Source organism: Saimiri boliviensis, chromosome 4 (genome assembly GCF_048565385.1).
Source record: "Saimiri boliviensis isolate mSaiBol1 chromosome 4, mSaiBol1.pri, whole genome shotgun sequence".
Lineage (NCBI taxonomy): Eukaryota > Metazoa > Chordata > Mammalia > Primates > Cebidae > Saimiri > Saimiri boliviensis.
Window position 1 is genome coordinate 1,386,482 of NC_133452.1, and position 19,119 is coordinate 1,405,600.

The 19,119-nt window shown below is 42.7% G+C and overlaps 1 protein-coding gene across 1 annotated transcript in view; it reads left to right on the forward strand.

Annotated features, from left to right (window-relative positions):
- Nucleotides 1-19,119, forward strand: part of WDR27 (WD repeat domain 27) — a 233,972-nt gene that overhangs the window by 79,327 nt on the left and 135,526 nt on the right. The window contains 2 exon segments of the mRNA XM_010331306.3: nucleotides 2,166-2,263; nucleotides 3,596-3,717. Coding sequence (XP_010329608.3) covers nucleotides 2,166-2,263; nucleotides 3,596-3,717 — 220 coding nt within the window.

Consider the following 19,119-nt stretch of genomic DNA (forward strand, 5'->3'; position numbering starts at 1 on the left):
ATAATAACCTCCTATTACCAAACTACTGATGAGAGCTGAATAATCCAGATCCTACCCATTTTAAACCTTCCTTTGTGTTACTATGTGTGGGGCCTTTGGAATGACAGAATGTGAGAATTTGGGGGATTTGAGAAACCTGAATTATCATCTCAGCTCTGCAGCATATTGAAGTGATGTCATGTGGGACAAATACTATTGATAATAAAGTTAAATTATGAACTATTTCAAATATATACATATATATGGGGAATAATAAGTATCTTCTTAGCTACATCTAGCTTGGACAAGTATTAACATTTTTATTTATTTATTTATTTATTTATTTTAGATGGAGTGTCACTCTGTCACCCAGGCTGGAGTGCAGTGGCATGATCTTGGCTCACTGCAACCTCCGCTTCCCAGGTTCAAGTGATTCTCCTGCCTCAGCCCCCTGAGTGGCTGTGACGACAGGTGCATGCCACCATGCCTGGCTAATTTTTTGTATTTTTAGTAGAGACGGGGTTTCACCATGTTAGCCAGGATGGTCTTGATCTCCTGACCTTGTGATCCACCCACCTTAACCTCCTAAAGTGCTGGGATTACAGGCATAAGCCGCTGTGCTTGGCCAGTATTAACATTTTACTATCTTTGTTTTCCAACCCAAATGCCCATTGATGATAGACTGGACAGGGAAAATGTGGTACACATATACACCATGGAATATTATGCAACCATCAAAATCGATGAGTTCACGTCCTTTGTAGGGACATGGATGAACCTGGAAACCATCTTTCTCAGCAAACTGACACAAGAGCAGAAAATCAAACACCGCATATTCTCACTCATAGGCGGGTGTTGAACAATGAGAACACATGGACACAGGGAGGGGAGCACTACACACTGGGGTCTGTTGGGGGGAAATGGAGGAGGGATGGGGGTGGGGAGGTGGGGAGAGAGAGCATGGGGAGAAATGACAGATATAGGTGAAGGGGAGGAAGGCAGCAAATCACACTGCCATGTGTGTACCTATACAACAATCTTGCATGTTTTCACATGTACCCCAAAACAAAATGCAATTAAAAAAAATATATATATATAAAATAAAATGAAATATTACAGAGGGAATTAGGAACCTGTCTCCCAGTCCTGGCCTCTTCCTTTTTCCTCCTTTTGAGATTGTTGTATTGGCTTCCTGGCCGTAGTTTTATATTTTTGCTGTATCTCTAGGTATTCAGGTCATTTTATTTTTTTGAGGCTTTGAGTGTAATTTAAGCACACTGCTCTTAATCAAAGTTATATTTCTGAGATGTCTGACTTTGGTTTGTTAATTGGGGTGGATGCCCTGCGGTTGGGAGGAGCCCGGGTCTGCCTGCTTCTCTCATGGAGGGACTTCGGATTGGGACATGCAAAGGGCTGGGGCTTCTATCAATAGATGGGTTTGCAAGGAATCCCTGATCTCCATGAGAGTGTCCCCATTCTCTCTGTCCCAGGTCACAGCATCCCGGAGTGACTTCTGGCCTGTTCTGGGGAGCAGGAGGGTTGCATGTAGGGAAGGGCTCCAGGACTCAGTGGCCCCTCTCAGCTTTCTCTTCAGAGATGCCTGGGCCTTTCAGTCCTAAAGTTTATTTTTCTTATTGGGAGGGAGTTTCACAAGTCAGCTCACCTCCCAGGGTTCCTGTCTCAGCTGATACAGCCCTTTGCTTCTGAGAGTTAGCGGCTTCTCTTCTGATCCTGCCTCCTCTTTCTGATCTTGTGGGACTTTCTCTTAGAAATCACTTGGCAGCCACTTCAGTTGGGTTTTGGAAGGTAGTGAAGCTAAGGCATTGCTCAGTTACATGTGGTGGGAGATAGGTAGGATTTTCTAAGCATGCAATGAAATACCCTATAGAAAAAAACTGGTGCATTTGACCACAGACTGAAAAAGGAGGAGGGGGTGGCAGATCTTTTACATGTCAAAAATAACCACAAATAATTAGATGTTAATGGAAAACCACTTTTTTTTTTCTAAAGAAAAATTAAGGTCACCAACTCACTTTTTCCCTCAGTATTATAAAGTGTGACTTCTTAAGTGATACAAAAACTTGCTTTTCATGTTTAATGTTTCTAAAGATAAGATATTTATCTTTAAAACATTGTTGTAGTGGAAGGAAAGCAAAAAGCTTGGTCATCTTGATTTTCTCTTCCAGGTATAAACAGAAGAGCAAATCCAAGCTGGTTTGCAGGCTCTCCATGACGGATGCAGGAGACATGACCTGTTTGTCAGCAGTAAATGACTTTTATTCCCGTATCCTTTCTCCCAGATCCTGAGTGTTGTTCCTCTGGCAGAGGCATGTGCCTTGCATCTCATGAGTGTCAACATCGTGCAGGGCTCTGGAAATGCAGGGGCCCTCCTCATGGAGCCCACTGTCTTTGTGTTAATTGTGCATGTAATAATTTCACGTTAGTGTTGAGAAGAGCCTCACAGGAAACAGAAACCTGAGTGCCGTGTAGCTCATGCCATCCTGCAGGTGGGCTGACCTTGCACTTCCGGTGTAGACTTTGTTGACTAATGTGTAGTAAGTTAGTTATTCTGTACCATCTGCAGAACTGGCAAAAATCATAGCTGCTGCTGTTCAAAATAATATGAAATGGAATTCAAAACTTTAATATTTGAGATTTTTATGGCTAACATCATTCCTTTTAATTTTAAAAGTTGATTTTAATTTATTTAGGGAAAAGTTCCTGATATTTAGGAATTCATTGTATAGTTTTAATTTATTCAAAGTTAGATCTAAGTTGAACTCTATTGGAGGGTTTTATAGTTGAACTAAAATAAAGTGTTAGGAGGTTGTAGTATGTTTTAGTTAGAAATGTGGTAATTTCATGCTAGGATAGGTGCTAAAATACCTAGCAGAAATAAGAAATATATCATTAGGATTATTCTAGCCTAAATGACGTTTTCTGGAATATAAGGGTACTAGCGTTGAGAATAATCCAGTGCTAACTGCAGCCTTCGGGTCTCTTGACTCCAGTGCCCCTATATTCCCACCAGGTATGCTCATGACTACAGCATTCAGGGCTGAGCATGAAGCTTGTAGGGTGTTGGTGGTCGCAGGAGCCCTCAATGTAAAAGTGCTCCTTTTATGTCAAGTTGATGAAGCACATCGTGGTCACCTGCCAACATGGCACTGTTGGGGTTGTATGCTCCCACCATAAAGCCTGCCCCAGGGACTGTCATCCACTCTGTGGGTCTGTCTAATCTTAGTTCAGTCCTTTCTTCTCAGCACAATATCTACATATTCAATTATTTGACATTTGATTTGGGTGTTTCATGAACATCTCAAACACCACGTTTCTAAAACTGGAACTTCCACCTCAAAATAGGCACTGTGGTGGTCTCTCTTTTCCTAGGCAGCCCATCCATCACTGCCCACCTGCTCTTGCCAATACCTGGGGCCAGATGGAGTGGAGCTGGACTGAGCTCAGGACTTTTCCAGTGGAACTTCAGAAATTCTTAACTAGTTGTCCCTTCATGAGTCTTCTAATATTCCAAAGTTTTTATTAGTAAAAGAGAGGGAACTGTCCCTTCCCTGTGGGTCAGAGTGTTGAGAAGAGCTCGTTAACTGGATTAATGCAGACATCGTACTCACAGCTGGCCGGAACAGGACCGTGGAAGTGTTTGATCTCAACGCCGGCTGCAGTGCAGCCATGATAGCAGAAGCCCACTCGCGGCCTGTCCATCAAATCTGCCAAAATAAAGTGAGTAAGTTTTTGGATAATAGATATCATCTGTAAAATGATGTACTTAAAGTGTTTAACAGATACAGATGTGTGATGCCGTTTTATAAGTGCTTGCTACCAAATTCAATGTTAATTTTTATTGCTCATTAAATTATTCGAAGCCTTGATGTTTGACCTTAGTAGATATTTTGCTGTCATGTGGAATGTTAAGTTTTGTACTTCTGTATTTGACTATTTTATGAGCCGATATTAAGCTTTTACTAGTAAAACATTCTCACATAAAACTTGATAGGGTTGCATATTTTAAGCAATAATGGGATTGCATGGTAGACACACAGGTGCTATGGACTGTGGGGCAGCCTTGCCAAATCAATAGCTTTTTTTTTTTTTTTTTTTTTTTTAAAGTGGAGGCTGTTGGATATAACCAGTCCATTTTGACAGAGACACAGTTAACAAATATCCATAGTGGTGGGTTAAAGGGTTGGCATTATGGGAGAGACAGTTGATGAGTTTGTTGTCTGGTAGCTACATGCTTCAAAAGACACTTGGTTACCTAAGAGGGCATCTAAGTCTTGGGGACAAAACTGTATTTCCCTGGACTAAAACTGCAATTTTGGTTTTTCATATGCCTGGAAAGGTTTTCCAAGTCAAGGATTCAGGGTATCATTTTGCTAAGTGAAGTGTTGGTATGTTGGTTAAAGAGACTTTGTTATCCACAGTTTAACACATTTTGAGTCTTTAAATTTCTGTTTAATAGGACTGGTATGGCCTGATTATCTATAAAGTTTTTTGATAAGTTCAAATGGGAAAGAGCAAAGATTCTGGGCTGTTAACTTAAATTACATTGAAGCAGATTTGTTCCTGTGTCTCTTCTGGGGAAAGGGGAGATGGAGATGTTGGGGTCACAGGAAGATGTTCACAGGTGCAGCATGAAAGACCCCTGGATTCAGAGGCTCCATGTCGACAGTCTCCATACATGTCCGTCTGGACAGCTCTTCAGAGAGACAGATCTGGGACTTGGCAGTGTGGGGTAGTCAGAGCTTTGGAGGCCAGGAAGTTGCATGTCTGGAAGGCTGCCTGCTGAGGAGAAGCCAACCTCTGTGCCCTCCCTTAGGGCAACCTTGGTCAGAGAAGGGAGGGTTTAAAGGCTCCGATAGGTGTCTTTCTCTTGCCTTCCTTTTAACCTTCCACGCCCCACCCCCACAGTCCCTTAATAGGACATTTCAAGTTACAACAGGAGAAGGCTTCTCTGGTTTGAATAACACCATGGAAATACCAGCTTGGGGAGAGTTGTTGGAGAGAAGATTATTTTTCTACATATTCTCTTTTTGTTTAGACTCTTCCTGCATATAAACCAGAGCAAACATGTTTTTAAACATTGTGCAGTAGGTCTCCGAGATGAATGAAGGAATCCCTTTGAAGAATCTGTAACTTCTTTATGAGGCTATTAAAATGGCGTACTTCAAAAACAAAGTGTGTACCAGTCAAATCAGTGCTATGTGTAATGCTCTATGTTTCTATTTTTTTCTGGAAAAGCTGTGAAGAAAAAGAAATAAATTAGGTAATTTATGGCAAGAAAGGCAGCACTGTTTGTGTTTGAGAGCCATGATTTGATGCTACTAATTTTGCAGTTAAGATCTGTCAAGATTAGGCAAACATTTGATTATTAGATTTTATATATTTCTGGGCTTTTAAATGAATTTAATAATTGAGATATTAACTTTTAAAATTATTGTTAGCCTAGTACCCATTATCATCTTCTTCTTATTTTGAGATGGAGTCTTGCTCTGTTGCTCTGTTGCTCAGGCTGGAGTGCAATCTCGGCTCACTGTAACCTCTGCCTTCTGAGTTCAAGCAGTTCTCCTGCCTCAGCCTCCCAAGTAGCTGGGATTACATGTGTGTGCCACCACACTGGGCTGCCTTTTCTATTTTTAGTAGAGAGGGGGTTTCACCATGTTGGCCAGGCTGGTCTCAAACTTCTGACCTCAGGCAATCTACCTGCCTTGGCCTCCCAAAGTGCTGGGATTACAGGTGTGAGCCACTGTGCCCAGCCAACTTTTTATTTAAAATGTATTTCTAACCGTGCTTTTTGACACTTGGTGCTTCTGGTGTCAAACATTGTCAATTGTTAGAAAAATATTTCTTAGTTCATTTAATTTTTGTATTGGTTGTTCATGACTCTTACTAAAGGTGGTCATTTCAAAGCCAATTGTAATTTATTTTTGATGTTTGGAAAATGGTCTGTCAGCATTTCCATTATAAATCTCTATTTTCTTTCTCATTTTGTTCTTTTCTTTCTGAGTTTATGACAGAGCCATAAACCTTGGCCTAGATTAAAACTTGGCCTATTAGATCTCAGTCTGAGATTTTTTTTTCAGTTTAGTTCCCAAATTTGTTTAAAATTGTTTCAGATGTTTAGGTTGCAAATGCAAAATATAATTTTGGAGTTTTCAATGCTTTCTAAATTATAACTTAAAAAATAACATGCTAATTTTAAGATAATGGTAAAGATAATTCTTTTTAGCTAACCAATTTTCTCATATTTTCAAGAGAATTATTTTAGAAAATGATATGATATTATTTGGTGTGATCTTGTAATTTTGCTTCCTTTCTTCTGTGTTTCCATTTTGTAATAGAAGAGTTTCTAACCTTTTGCATATATAAAGCTGTTCTCTGTTAAGGGGTTAAATGCATGTAAATCTCTTAGCATGTGCTAAGTCCATTAAATGAAAGCTATTTTTCTTATTTTTGAAATATGAATTTATGCAGGCTGATGGGTACTATTTTAGAAAACTCTTAAGTTCCATATGCAGCTATTCTCACACAATTCTTGTTCCTGTGAGTTTTAGGGATGGATGCACAAGAATTTCTCCACTTCCAGCAGCAGATCAGAAGCTGAGTTAGATATGGTTTCAGTTTTCACAGAAATTAGAAGGCAGAAGGTGGTAGTCATGGGTGGAATAACATCTGCACAAGGCTGACTATTCTAAGCACCATAAAATGACGTGAAATCACTGCCAGAGAGTAGGGATGGGACCAGCCATCCTGCCCTAGTGGATTAGAGAAGGCTGCATCTACACTGGAATTATCCATTCTCACATATTGTTAGGTAAAACTTTTGGTTTTGTGAGGAGTTTGAAGATGCATAAAATGGAGAAATAGAAAGGTTGCATCAACTTGTTTAGCTTCCCATGTAGTCAGCAAGTTGGGACTGAAAGCTGCGAGGTGTCCTAGTCTCCCCATGACACGCTGTGTTCCCACAGGTAGAGTGACGCGTATTTAAAATCCCGCAGGCAGGCTGGTGTGCGTGAGTTCCTCCATGCAGAGTCTCAGTCTTTTGGGGCTGCTTTAACAAGATGCCCATCCTGGGACATTGACAAGCAACAGAAGTGTATTGCTCAGTTCTGGAGGCTGGCAAGTGTGAGATCAAGGCGCCGGCAGATGAGCGTCTTGTGAGAGCTTTCTGCTTAAGAGGCGGGGCCTTCCTGCTGTGTACTCACATGGTGGAAGGAAGGGAAGACAAGCTCCCTGAAACCTCCCTCACAAGGGCATTCAGCCCATTCATGCAGGCTCCTCTCTCAGGACCGAATCACCTCTCAGTGCCATTGCAATGGACACTGATGAATTCTGTGGGAGACCAATGTCCAGACCGTGGCGCCGAGTCACCCCAGGTGCTTGCTAGAGTCTGCTGTGAAATTTTTTGAGTGTCAGGGCTGCTAACGTTTACTGAGTCTCTGGAATGCATTGGCCTTTCCCTGTGTCCCTGTGTGTTCTCACAGGCTCAGTGAGAACATCTGATGGATGAGGACGCAGAGTGCAGGGCCTTCCTCCTCCCTCTGCATGGGCTGTGAGCTGGGAGTTGGACTCCAGAGCTGCCTGGTTCCTCTGTCTGGATGCCATTTTTCCTCCCTCTTCACCATCTAAATGTCATGTTATCTCAAGTGAACCCAGTATTTTGACCAGGACAATCCGCTCCCAACACTTCACACCACACCCCGTGCTGTGGCCGCACCTGCCTAAGCGTCGGGGTGGCTCCACGTGCACACCCCATGGGAGGAGGACAGAGACACTGGGCCTGGGGACAGCAGGCACAGTGAATGCTGCTCAGACACAGATGACCTCCAAAGTTGGACGTGTGTTATTCATCTCTTCCCTAGTGCTGGGTTCATTTGGCTTCTTTGGGTATTATCTTTTATTTCAATAATCGAGGAGACATGAACCAGATGAGGCTGTGCTTACATTTAGCTTCATTCTGGCTTTTGAAATACGTTGTGTTGGAAGCATCATCATAGATTTTTTTCAAGCCGTGAAAAAGCTTTGACTTGGAGAATGAAGATACAGGAAGTGAATTCACAGTGCGATAAAGGTTTGTTTTTAAATAGGTTTTTGTATTTTGTTCGCTTAATTATAATACATTTATTTTCAAGACTTAAAGCATCAAATTTCATTCTTCTCCCATTTAATTTACTGTAATGAACATTGTTATTTCTAAATATATGTTAGAAATCAGCAATATAGAGGAGGATGGTGAGGAGTTATCCAGGAGATAATGGAGCAGGACCTTTATGAATGACAGAAGTGCTGGAGGACCAGTCATGAATTACAGCAGTTGTGGACTTTCAAATCAGAACTCTGCTGTTCTTGAGAGAAATGTGCTGTCAGTAGCAGGCAGCTGCTTGTCTGCTGTAGTGAGGGTTCTTTAGAGCACAGGTGTCCAGCTCCTTGGAGGTGCAGGCCCTGCCCAGTGGTGCCGTGGGTGTCCACAGTGAAGAGTCCTCACTCCCAGTCCACTAGGAGACTTCTGCATCATCACACATTGGATGACCACACAGTCTCTTGGAGGACTGGTTCTGTGTGTCTAAAAACTGCCACTCTGACAGGCGACCATTTCAGCATGGAAGTACTCTGCTGTGGAACAACAGCTTTGTCTGCTTCCTCACGGACATGGTGACCATTTCAGCCGCGGGACAGCGGCCTCATCTGCTTCCTCACGGACGTGGTGACCATTTCTGCCACGGAACAATGGCCTCATCTGCTTCCTCATGGACGTGGTGACCGTTTCAGCTGCGGAACAGCCGCCTCATCTGCTTCCTCATGGATGTGGTGATGGTTTCTGCTGCGGAACAGCAGCCTCATCTGCTTCCTCACGGACGTGATGACCATTTCTGCCGTGGAACAACAGCCTCGTCTGCTTCCTCATGGATGTGGCTTGAGCACATTCTGCACTGCACAGCGTGGACTCGTGTGGAAAGCCACGCAATGTCATCCTCAGGAGCACCTCCCAGATCACAGGCAGGAGGTATATTCAGCTCCTGAAGTGGTCAGTGGTGCCTCTGAACAAGGCAGGGTCAGGGAAGGTGTCCTCAGGAGGTGGTCCTGGGCTGAGCCTTGCAGGGGGAGGGGGCAGCTGCAGCAGCAGGAGGGGCCCGGATCTGGCCCCCTTGGCCCATTGAGTGGCCTAGAGAAGGCAGCAGGAGCCTGGCACAGCCTGCCGTGTTCTGTTCCTGGCCCCACAGGCAATGCAGCACCCCTCAGGCTGCTGCCTCTGCACCCACCCTGCTCATCACAGCACAGCCCCTCTCTGTCAACCTCTGTGGGTGTGCAAAGCCACAGGAAGGTGACGCCCACACTTGCCTAGCTACAGCCCCACGAGGACTTGCCACCAGGCAGGTGCAGATGTGGGAGGCCTAGCGCTGCCCGTCTTCTGTCCCAGCTGCAGCCTGTATTTTGCTTCCCAGCAGCCGTCCCCATGGGCTAGTCTCCCCATCACTACCTGCTGTTGACCTGTGCCTTCAAAACCCCAGCCGGGTCATTTTAATCTTCACTTCCAGTTCTTCGGAGGTCCTCAGCAGCTTTTAGGAAAAGTACCCGAGGCTACATATCGCCCCTGTGGTGTCTTCTTGTGCCTTGACCTTGTTAGTGTCCTTGGTGACGCCTTGGACCTGGTCTCAGGCTGGGGGCCTATGTGAAGCCCAGGTTGCTGGGCTGGGCCATTCTCTCACACCCCGGTTGGCTTCTGTGGTGACCTGGACATGCTGTGTTTTCCCGTGGTGCGGTCACAGGAGTGCATCGGGGCCAGCTTGTATGTGACACACATGATCTACCTGCCAGGAAGGGGTGGGCTCTGTCCCCATATCGCAGCAGCATGAACGTGGGCACGGGGCATCCTCATCCCCCCGGGGCCCCAGATGGAGTGGGGGTGCCAGCTGTGAGATCTGAGCAGGCACTGCTGGCACCCAAGCTCTGACCCCACAGAGCAGCTGAGGCTCCACACTGACTTCCCAGCTGCACCCACCTGATGATGAGCCTAGCGAACAGGGCTGACTCTGAGACACAGGATTGACTCCGTTGGGCCTGATCCCCCACACCGCAGCCCGTGGGACTCTTGGAAGCCAGAGCTGAGCATCTGCCGGCTGCACTCTGTGCTCCTGCTCTGTGGCCTGGGTCATAGGCAACCCCCACAACCAACTGTGTCCAGGCTGTCTCCACCACCCCCCCAGGAGGCCTTCCTGGCCTCCTAGTAGTTGAGCTTGGCCCCTTACTTGGTCTCGTGTCTACACTGCTGTTCCAGGGCTCATCAGTGCAGTCAGAATGACGTGTGATTAATCCTCTCCTGTGTGATTCTCACCTTGATGACAGAGCCATCTCTTGCTAGCGTACAGTAGGTGTTCAAAAGTTGCTTGCTTAGTCCGTGCTCAATCCTGGCAGTTTTAAGGGATCTGTTGGAGTTACAACCATTGGAGCTGCTTTTCCTTCTTAGTTGGGCCATTGCTTACCGATGAGAGCTCCACGAACTGCTGGTGGCGCCGGGACTCCAGGACTCAGCCTTTGGCTCTCCATAGTGGTGACATAAGAGAAGCAGCTTCATGTGTGTTTATTCCAGATGCCAAGTGAAGTCTTGAACTAGAGTTTCATCTTGCCCCAGAAATCAGAAGATGCTGGCAAGGATGTGGAGACAAGGGAACATTTATACACTGTGAGTTGGAATCTAACTTAATACAAATTAGAACTAAGTTTTCTACAGAAACAGTATGCAGATTTCTGAAAGAACCAAAAATAGAACTACCATTAGATCCAGAAATCCCACCACAGGGCATCTGCTCATAGGAAAAGAGATCATTGCATGAAAAAGACACCTGCACTCTTGTGTGTTTATTGCAGCATGATTCACATTCGTGAAGTCATGGAATCAAACTGTCTGTCAACAGATGAATAGATAAAGAATACACGATACAAACACACAGTGGAACGCTACTTAGCCGTGGAAAGAATGAGATCAGGTCCCATGCAGATCCAGTGGTTGGAACTGGAGGCCATTATCTTAGGTGAAACCACTCAGAAACAGAAAGCCAAAGACCACATGTTCTCACTTATAAGTGGGGCTCAGTAATGTGCACAAGTGGACATGTGAGTGGAATCAAAGACGCTGGAGACCTGGAAGGTGGGAGGGGGTGAGGGATGAGAAATCACTTAATGGGTACAATGTACAATATTGGGGTGGTGGCTACACTAAAGCCCAGACTTCACACTACACAATATGTCTGTTGACAAAAAGATTCAAACCTGTAAAATATTGGAAGAGATTTATTCTGAGCCAGACATGAGTGACCATGGCCCGTGACATAGCCTTCAGGAGGTCCTCAGAACATGTACCCAGGGTGGTTGGGGTGCAGCTTGGTTTTGTACATTTTAGGAAGGCAGGAGACATCAATCAAATACATTTAAGAAATACATTGGTTTGGTCCAGAAAGGTGGGAAAACTCAAAGCAGGTGTGTGGGTAGTGGGGTGCTTCCAGGCTATTGGTAAATGTAAACATTTTCTGGTTGTCAATTGATTGAGTTTGTCTAAAGACTTGGGTTCCATAGAAAAGAAATGTTCAAGTTAAGATAAAAGATGGTGGAGACCAAGATTCTTTTGAAGTCTTACAATGGCTGCCCTTAGAGGTAATAGATGACAAATGTTTCCTATTTAGATCTTTAAAAGGTGCTAGACTATTCATCTGTTTAGTATTGGGAGGAGCTGGAAGAAAGATATCTAGCTATGTTAATGGAGATTCTTTACAGATGCACATTTTCCCCCACAAAGGACAGCTTGGCAGGGCCATTTCAAGATATGGCAAAAAAACATGTTTTGGGGTATGCATGTGTGCATGTGTGTGCATGTATATGCATGTGTGTGCATACGTATATGCATGAGTGCATGTGGGTATGTATATGTGTGCATGCACGTGTGTATATGTGTGCATGCATGTGTGTATGCGTGAATGTATATGTATGTGTGCGTGCATGTGGGTATGTATGTGTACATGCATGAATGGTTATGTGTGTATGTATATAATGAATGCATGTGTGATGCATATGTGTGAATGTGTAGTTATATGTATGTGTGCATGTGTGTGCATATGTATGTGCTTTTAAAGTATCTGCATTGAACTGCTTATTAATTAATTTATTTAAAATATGTATTAGCTGCTACTCTGTGCTTGGCAGTGTTCCATGAATAAAGTTAGATGAGTGAAGAAAGGGCAAAGTCCTTGTGCTTGAGGAATGTATTTTCTTACAAAGGAACACGTGTATTACATGAGGTCAGGTGCTCTGTGTTGATCAGGTCACTGGAGCAGCCGGTTCATGACACTGGGAAGGGAGCCAGGCCTATGTCTAGAGGAGCAGAGCGCAGGAGGTAAGCTGTGTGGTGAAGCCGATGGAGGAGTGGACCTCAAGGCCCTTGTTAACGCAAAATATCTAAGACAAGTCTCAGTCAGTTAGAAAGTTTATTTCACCAAGGTTAAGGATGCACCCATGACATAGTGTCAGGAGGTCCTGATGATGGTGGTCAGGATACAGCGTGGTTTTATACATTTTAGGGAGAGATGAGATACTAATCAATATGTATCTTGGTTCAGTCAGGTAAATCAGGACAACTTGAGGCGAGGGCTTCCAGGTCATAAGCAGATAAATGGCGAAAGGTTGCATTCTTATGAGTCCATGATTATCCTTCTACTGAAGACACAATTTAGTCTGGCTCAGTGAATCTGCATTTTTGCATAAACAATAAGGGAGAGCAAGCAACAGATACACACTTGTCTCAGGGGAGCCTCAGAGGGATGACTTTGAGTTCTGTCTGTCCTTTGTCCACAGGGAATTTCCTTGTGAGCAAATTTTAAGGGAGTTCTGTACCTTCTTACCTCTGTAGCCATCTTATTTAGGAATAGAATGGGAGGCTGGTTTGCCTGAGGCAGTTCCCAGCTTGACTTTTCCCTTGGCTTGGTGATTAGGGGGTCCCAAGGTTTGTTTTATTTTCACATGGACATCTGGACAAACTGACTCCCTGAGAAAGCATCCTTGCAGTTAAGGTGTGCCCTAAAAGGGACTAAGCTCTGATTAAGGGGTCTGGGGAGTGCAAGGTTCTTTAAGCAGACTGCACCATGGACTATGCCATCGTGACCCCTGTGACCTGCATGTACACCTCCAGATGGACTCCCAGAGCCAGAAGGTCTGAGTCAACCTTGTGACATTGGACCCTGCAAAATGATTAACCAACCTTGCAACATTTTGCTGTTGTTCCTGCCTCAACCGTTCCTGCCTCAACTGATAAGCCAACTTAGTGACACTGGACCTTAGACCTAGTGACACCCCTGCCTCCTGGCAACACCTCCCCAGCTTGCAAAAACCACCCTGAATTATAACTTCTGTAACTTTCCACTGCCTACCCCAAACATATAAAACCAACTCCTATCCCACCACCTTCCGCTGACTCTTTTCTGACTCAGCCTGCCTGCACCCAGGTGAATAAACAGTCATGTTGTTCACACAAAGCCTGTTTAGGGGTTCTCTTCATTCAGAGTGCACTTAACATTTAAATCCTTCTCCTTTTAAGTAGAGGCAAAGCAGACACTCTTTATTGATGTGCTCAAAAACTCCAGCATTGCTCACAGACTTGACTAGGGAAGAGAGTCTTACCTCGGTGCCTGGTCAATCGCAAGGATACCTGCCTTCATCATTTGCCCATGTTACAGCCCAGGATGTGCCCTACAAACCACAGTTCTCATCAGATGGGTTTTATTTAACCCTGTGTATCGTGACTTGCTTTCCAAACTGACTCTGGCATAAGTTATGACAAGGAGGAAAATCAAAATATTTTACCCCAAAACGTATTTCCTTTGCCGTATCTTGAAATGGCCCTGCCAAGCTGTCCTTTGTGGGGGAAGGTGTGCATCTGTGAAGAATCTCTATTAACATATCTAGATCTCTTTCTTCCAGCCCCTCCCAAAACTAAAGGAAGAGCCTAGCACCTTTTAAAGATCTGAATAGGAAACATTTGTCATCTATTATCTCTAAGGGCAGCCACTGTAAGATTCAAAAGAACCTTGGTCTCTACCATCTTTTATCTTAACCTGAACATTTCCTTTCTATTGAACCCAAGTCTTTAGACAAACTCAACCAATTGTCAACCAGAAAATATTTAAATTTACTTGTAGCCTGGAAGCCCCCACTTTGAGTTTTCCTGCCTTTCTGGACCAAACCAACGTATTTCTTAGATATATTTGATTTATGTCTCATGCCTCCCTAAAATGTATACAACCAAGCTGCGCCCTGACCACCTTGGGCACATGTTCTGAGGACCTCCTGAGGGCTCTGTCATGGGTCATGGTCACTCACGTCTGGCTCAGAATAAATCTCTCCAAATATTTTACACAGTTTTACACTTTCGTTAACAAGAGGTGCATAGGATGTTTCATGCCAAGTGCTGTGGTGAAGACTGTTTTCACGAATTGGCCCTGTGACGAGCCACGTTGTGTAGATGTGCCTCGCTTTGTTTCTGGAATGACATAGTGACCATCTAATTTCCCAATTTAAGGAGAGTTTCTCTCTTTTAAAATCTTAGCTTTTTGTTAAGAGGTTTAGTGTCTTTGCTTTAGGAAACTGCTTAAAATATCTACATTTTGTAGCAGCTTGAGCAATGCCTATACAGTAGCTTGAATCTTCCTCAAATCTCTGTGGTCTTTCAGTAAGGATTGTAATATTTTGTGAATCATTGTGGTGTACTCTTGGATGAGAAGTGTTATATTAAGAAAAATAGTTCTGAGGCTTTTTATGGGGAAATTACGGGTTTTACTTCCTGAAAATAAACATCTGAATGATATTCGATGGAATGAAAGGAAAGAGTATAAGGTTACAGAGGTTTACACTATGTTTTAATAGCTTTTTAAAAAATACTTTCTCTTACATTTTTGTTCAGTTGCACAATGTATATCAAACTAACCACAGCCATGTGGGGCTGCTACTCACAAACTGTCATCCTGCAAGTCCAAATACAGAAGAAGCAAAAATTATAATTGGCCCAAATGCTGTATTTCCAGTAAAATATAAAATAGGGCATTTCTAATTTCTTCTAAGCTTAGTAACCAGCACAACCACATTAGTCATGTATCAATGACTTTTTTTTGCAGTCATCCTAGTGCACTACCATTAAAATGATCTCTTCTGAAAATAACTTCTATAGTTATCTTAATTTTGTTAGACAAACAGAATTTTTATTTCATTTTAGTATAGTATTAACAAGAGTACCAAACACATCAAAAGATGATGGCCATATTTTCTTGTTTTATGTGTTATGTTAATAAATGACTCATTTAAAAAATGAAAATAAGTGTTTTATGATTTATTGTTATCCTTAAATCATAGCAGGTGTAGATACTTTATGTATTTCTAAAACTTGACAGGATACTACTCTTTTTGCCCGACTGACTAAAATATATACTATTTTGTGATATAAATATATAATACTAGACAGCTAATTTGAACTATGAACAAGAATGTGTAAAAGTTTAAACAGCTTTTTTAATGACATAATTTGATTACACATGATTTTAGATTTCAGAAATAATCACTTATGTTATTTTGCTTTATTGGTTTTAGATCTTGCTGTATTTTTAAAAAAGAAATGAAATGATTATTGATACAAAGAAAACCCTACCCACATCCCTCCTTTTTCTTCTTCTCTGATAACCACTACTGAATTTGGTGTGGGTCTTTCCCTAGTACCCATTGAAAAACAATAATATAGGAGTTAAGAAGACATTACTGAGGCGATAGTGAGGGTATGGGAATCCTCGGCAAGGTTTTCCTTTTAACGAAAAGCAGACCCCAAATCATTTTCTTTTCTAACAAAGAGCAGGCTGTAAAATCGAGCTGCAGACATAGACAAACAGGCTGGAAGCTCACACCAGTGAATGCCAGCAGTTGTGCCAGTAGGAAAGGCTACCTCGGAGTAGGCACCTTCAAAATGACTGCTCCATCTTCTCTCTTCTACCAGCCACGTGTACAGTGTGCAGCAGACAAGATGGGGCTGGCCAAATAGAAAGTCCATTTGCATAACAAGATTAGGGTGGGGTGGCAGGGCGCAGTGGCTCACGGCTGTAGGAGTTTGAGACCAGCCCTGCCAACATGATGAAATCCCATTTCTACTAAAAATACAAAATTAGCCGAGTGTGGTGGTGTGCCCCTGTAATCCAGCTACGTGGGAGGCCGAGGCAGGAAAATTGCTTGAAACCAGGAGGAGAAGTTTGCAGTGAGCCGAGATTGTACCATTGCACTCCAGCCTGAACAAGAGTGAAACTGTCTTAAAAAAAAAAAGGATTAGGGTGGTGCAACGAGCCCTTTCTTGCCCATCATGTAAATGTCATACTTGATCGAACCAATCTGTGGGCTCTATGTTTATCAGGCATTGCCTCAAGACTGCCTATAAAATCTGGCACAATCCACTTCAGGCTGGCTGTTTCCTTTGGGAGGCCCCTCTCTTGAAAGAGAGAGAAAGAGAGAGAGAGAGAGAGCGCGCGAGCGAGCGCGCAAGCACACGCTCTGCAGACGAGCCAGTTCTGTTGCTGTGGCTGGTTTGAGCTGCTGCCATCAACACACTTAGCTAATCACCATATATAGTACTGATTTTCTTGATATCTTTGAGATTTTTATCTATTGAGAAACTTGACATATGGTTTGTTTTTAATATTACATAGGTGTGTGAGAAAAATGTGGTTTTGCTGATTAGTGGGTACATGTCTACACAGATATTCTTTGACTCACACTTGTTAAGTGTGTTTAAATTGTTCAAGGCTTTCTATTGCTTGATTTTTTTAATTACTGAGAGATGCGTTAAAATCTATCACTGTGGTTGTAATCTTAGTTTCTTCGTATAAGTCTGTTGACTATTGCTTTATGTATTTGAAGGACACGTTATTGGGCATATTTAAGTTCAGTCTTATATTTTCATGTGCAGTTTTCTTTTATCATTTTCTTGAAGAAACTGTTTCTTATGAGAGTTTCTTTACCTTGTATCTGTTTTTCTCTAGTGCTTACATAATCTTACCTCTTTGTAGTTCACGTGTACTGTTTGATCTCCACCTTTCACTTTCAACTTTTTTTTAAATTAAGTTTTCAGTCTTTTTCTTAAAATCTAGCCTGTTTCTTGTAGATGCTGAATATTAGACCTTTGTTAGATGCATAATTTGGAAATATTTTCTCCCATTCTGTAGGTCATCTGTTTACCCTGTTTATACTTTCTTTTTTTTTTTTTTTTTTTTTGAGACGGAGTTTCGCTCTTGTTACCCAGGCTGGAGTGCAATGGCGCGATCTCGGCTCACCGCAACCTCCGCCTCCTGGGTTCAGGCAATTCTCCTGTCTCGGCCTCCTGAGTAGCTGGGATTACAGGCACGCGCCACCACGCCCAGCTAATTTTTTGTATTTTTAGTAGAGACGGGGTTTCACCATGTTGACCAGGATGGTCTCGATCTCTAGACCTCGTGATCCACCCGCCTCGGCCTCCCAAAGTGCTGGGATTACAGGCTTGAGCCACCGCGCCCGGCCCTGTTTATACTTTCTTTTGCTGTGCAGAAGCCCTAAAGTTTAGTTAGATCTCACTTGTCAATTTTTTGCTTTTGTTGCGATTGCTTTTGATGTCTTTGTCATGAAATCTTTGCCAGTTCCTGTGTCCAGGATGGTATTGCCTAGGTTGTCTTCCAGGGTTTTTATAGTTTTGGGTTTTACATTTAAGTCTTTAATCCATCTTAAGTTGATTTTTGTGTATGGTGTAAGGAAGGTGTCCAATTTCAATCTTCTGCACAAGGTTAGTCAGTTATCCCAGCACCATTTATTGAACAGGGAGTCCATTCCCCATTGCTTGTTTTTGTCAGTCCTGTTGAAGATCAGATGGTTGTAGGTATGTGGCTTTATTATCAATACTATGCTATTTTGAGCTAAATGATGAGAACTCATGAACCAAAGAAGGGAACAACAGACACTGAGGTCTGCTTGAGGCTGGAGGATGGGAGCAGGGAGAGGAGCAGGAAAAATAGTTATTGGTACCAGGCTTAGTATTTGGGTGGTGATATAATCTGTACAACAAACCCCTGTGACACAAGTTTACCTATATAACAAACCTGAACATGTGCCCCTGAACCTAAAATAAAAGTGAAATAATAATAATGATAATAATGAAATCCAGCCTAATATTGTTGAGTTTAGTCTGTTTGAAATTATGATTATTCATATATTCAATATCATTTGTGCTTTCTCTTACACATTTTTTATTTCTTTGCTTTCTCCTTGTCATGAATTTTCTTTGGTTCTTTATTTCTTCTTTCTTACCCTCTACTGGATTGAACACATTTTTAAAAAGTTTACCTTTACTGTTGAAAGGTTTGGCCATTACGTATTATTTCCGTTCTGTTGAGGTTTTTACTCTTTAGCCTCCGGTAGCCACTGTGTAAGGTGTTGTCGGTGCCGCCGCCTTGTCTGTCTTCGTTAGACTAAGTCTACGTTTTCTTTTTTTTATGCTGAGTATCTCTTATAACACCAGCATTCAGTAGATGATCTGTAAATATTTGTTAAATGCCTGCTGAATTATTAGTGTCAATTATTATTATTTTAAAATATGTATTACAGCTTTTTTTTTTTTTTTTTTTTTTTTTTGAGACAGAGTCTCACTCTTTTGCCCAAGCTGGAGTGCAGTGGTGTGATCTTGCCTCACTGCAACCTTTGCCTCCTGTGTTGAAGCAATTGTTCTGCCTCAGCCTCCTAAAGTAGCCGGGATTATAGGCATGCACCACTACATCTGGCTAATTTTTTGTATTTTTATAGAGATGGGGTTTCACCATGTTGGCCAGGCTGGTCTCAAACTCCTGACTTCAGGTGATCTGCCCACCTCAGCTTCCCAAAGTGCTGGGATTACAGGCGTGAGCCACTGCACCTGGCCTTGAATTATTATTAATTTGTTATTATTGAACTTAGTAAGCTTTTATTTTCTGTTTGCAAATGAAGGATGATGTCTAAGCACATTTTAAGCATCAATGGTTTGGATATCCTTCATGAAATTTGTCTTAATATTTTGAATATTCTTGACCCAAGAGGATGGAAATCATTATT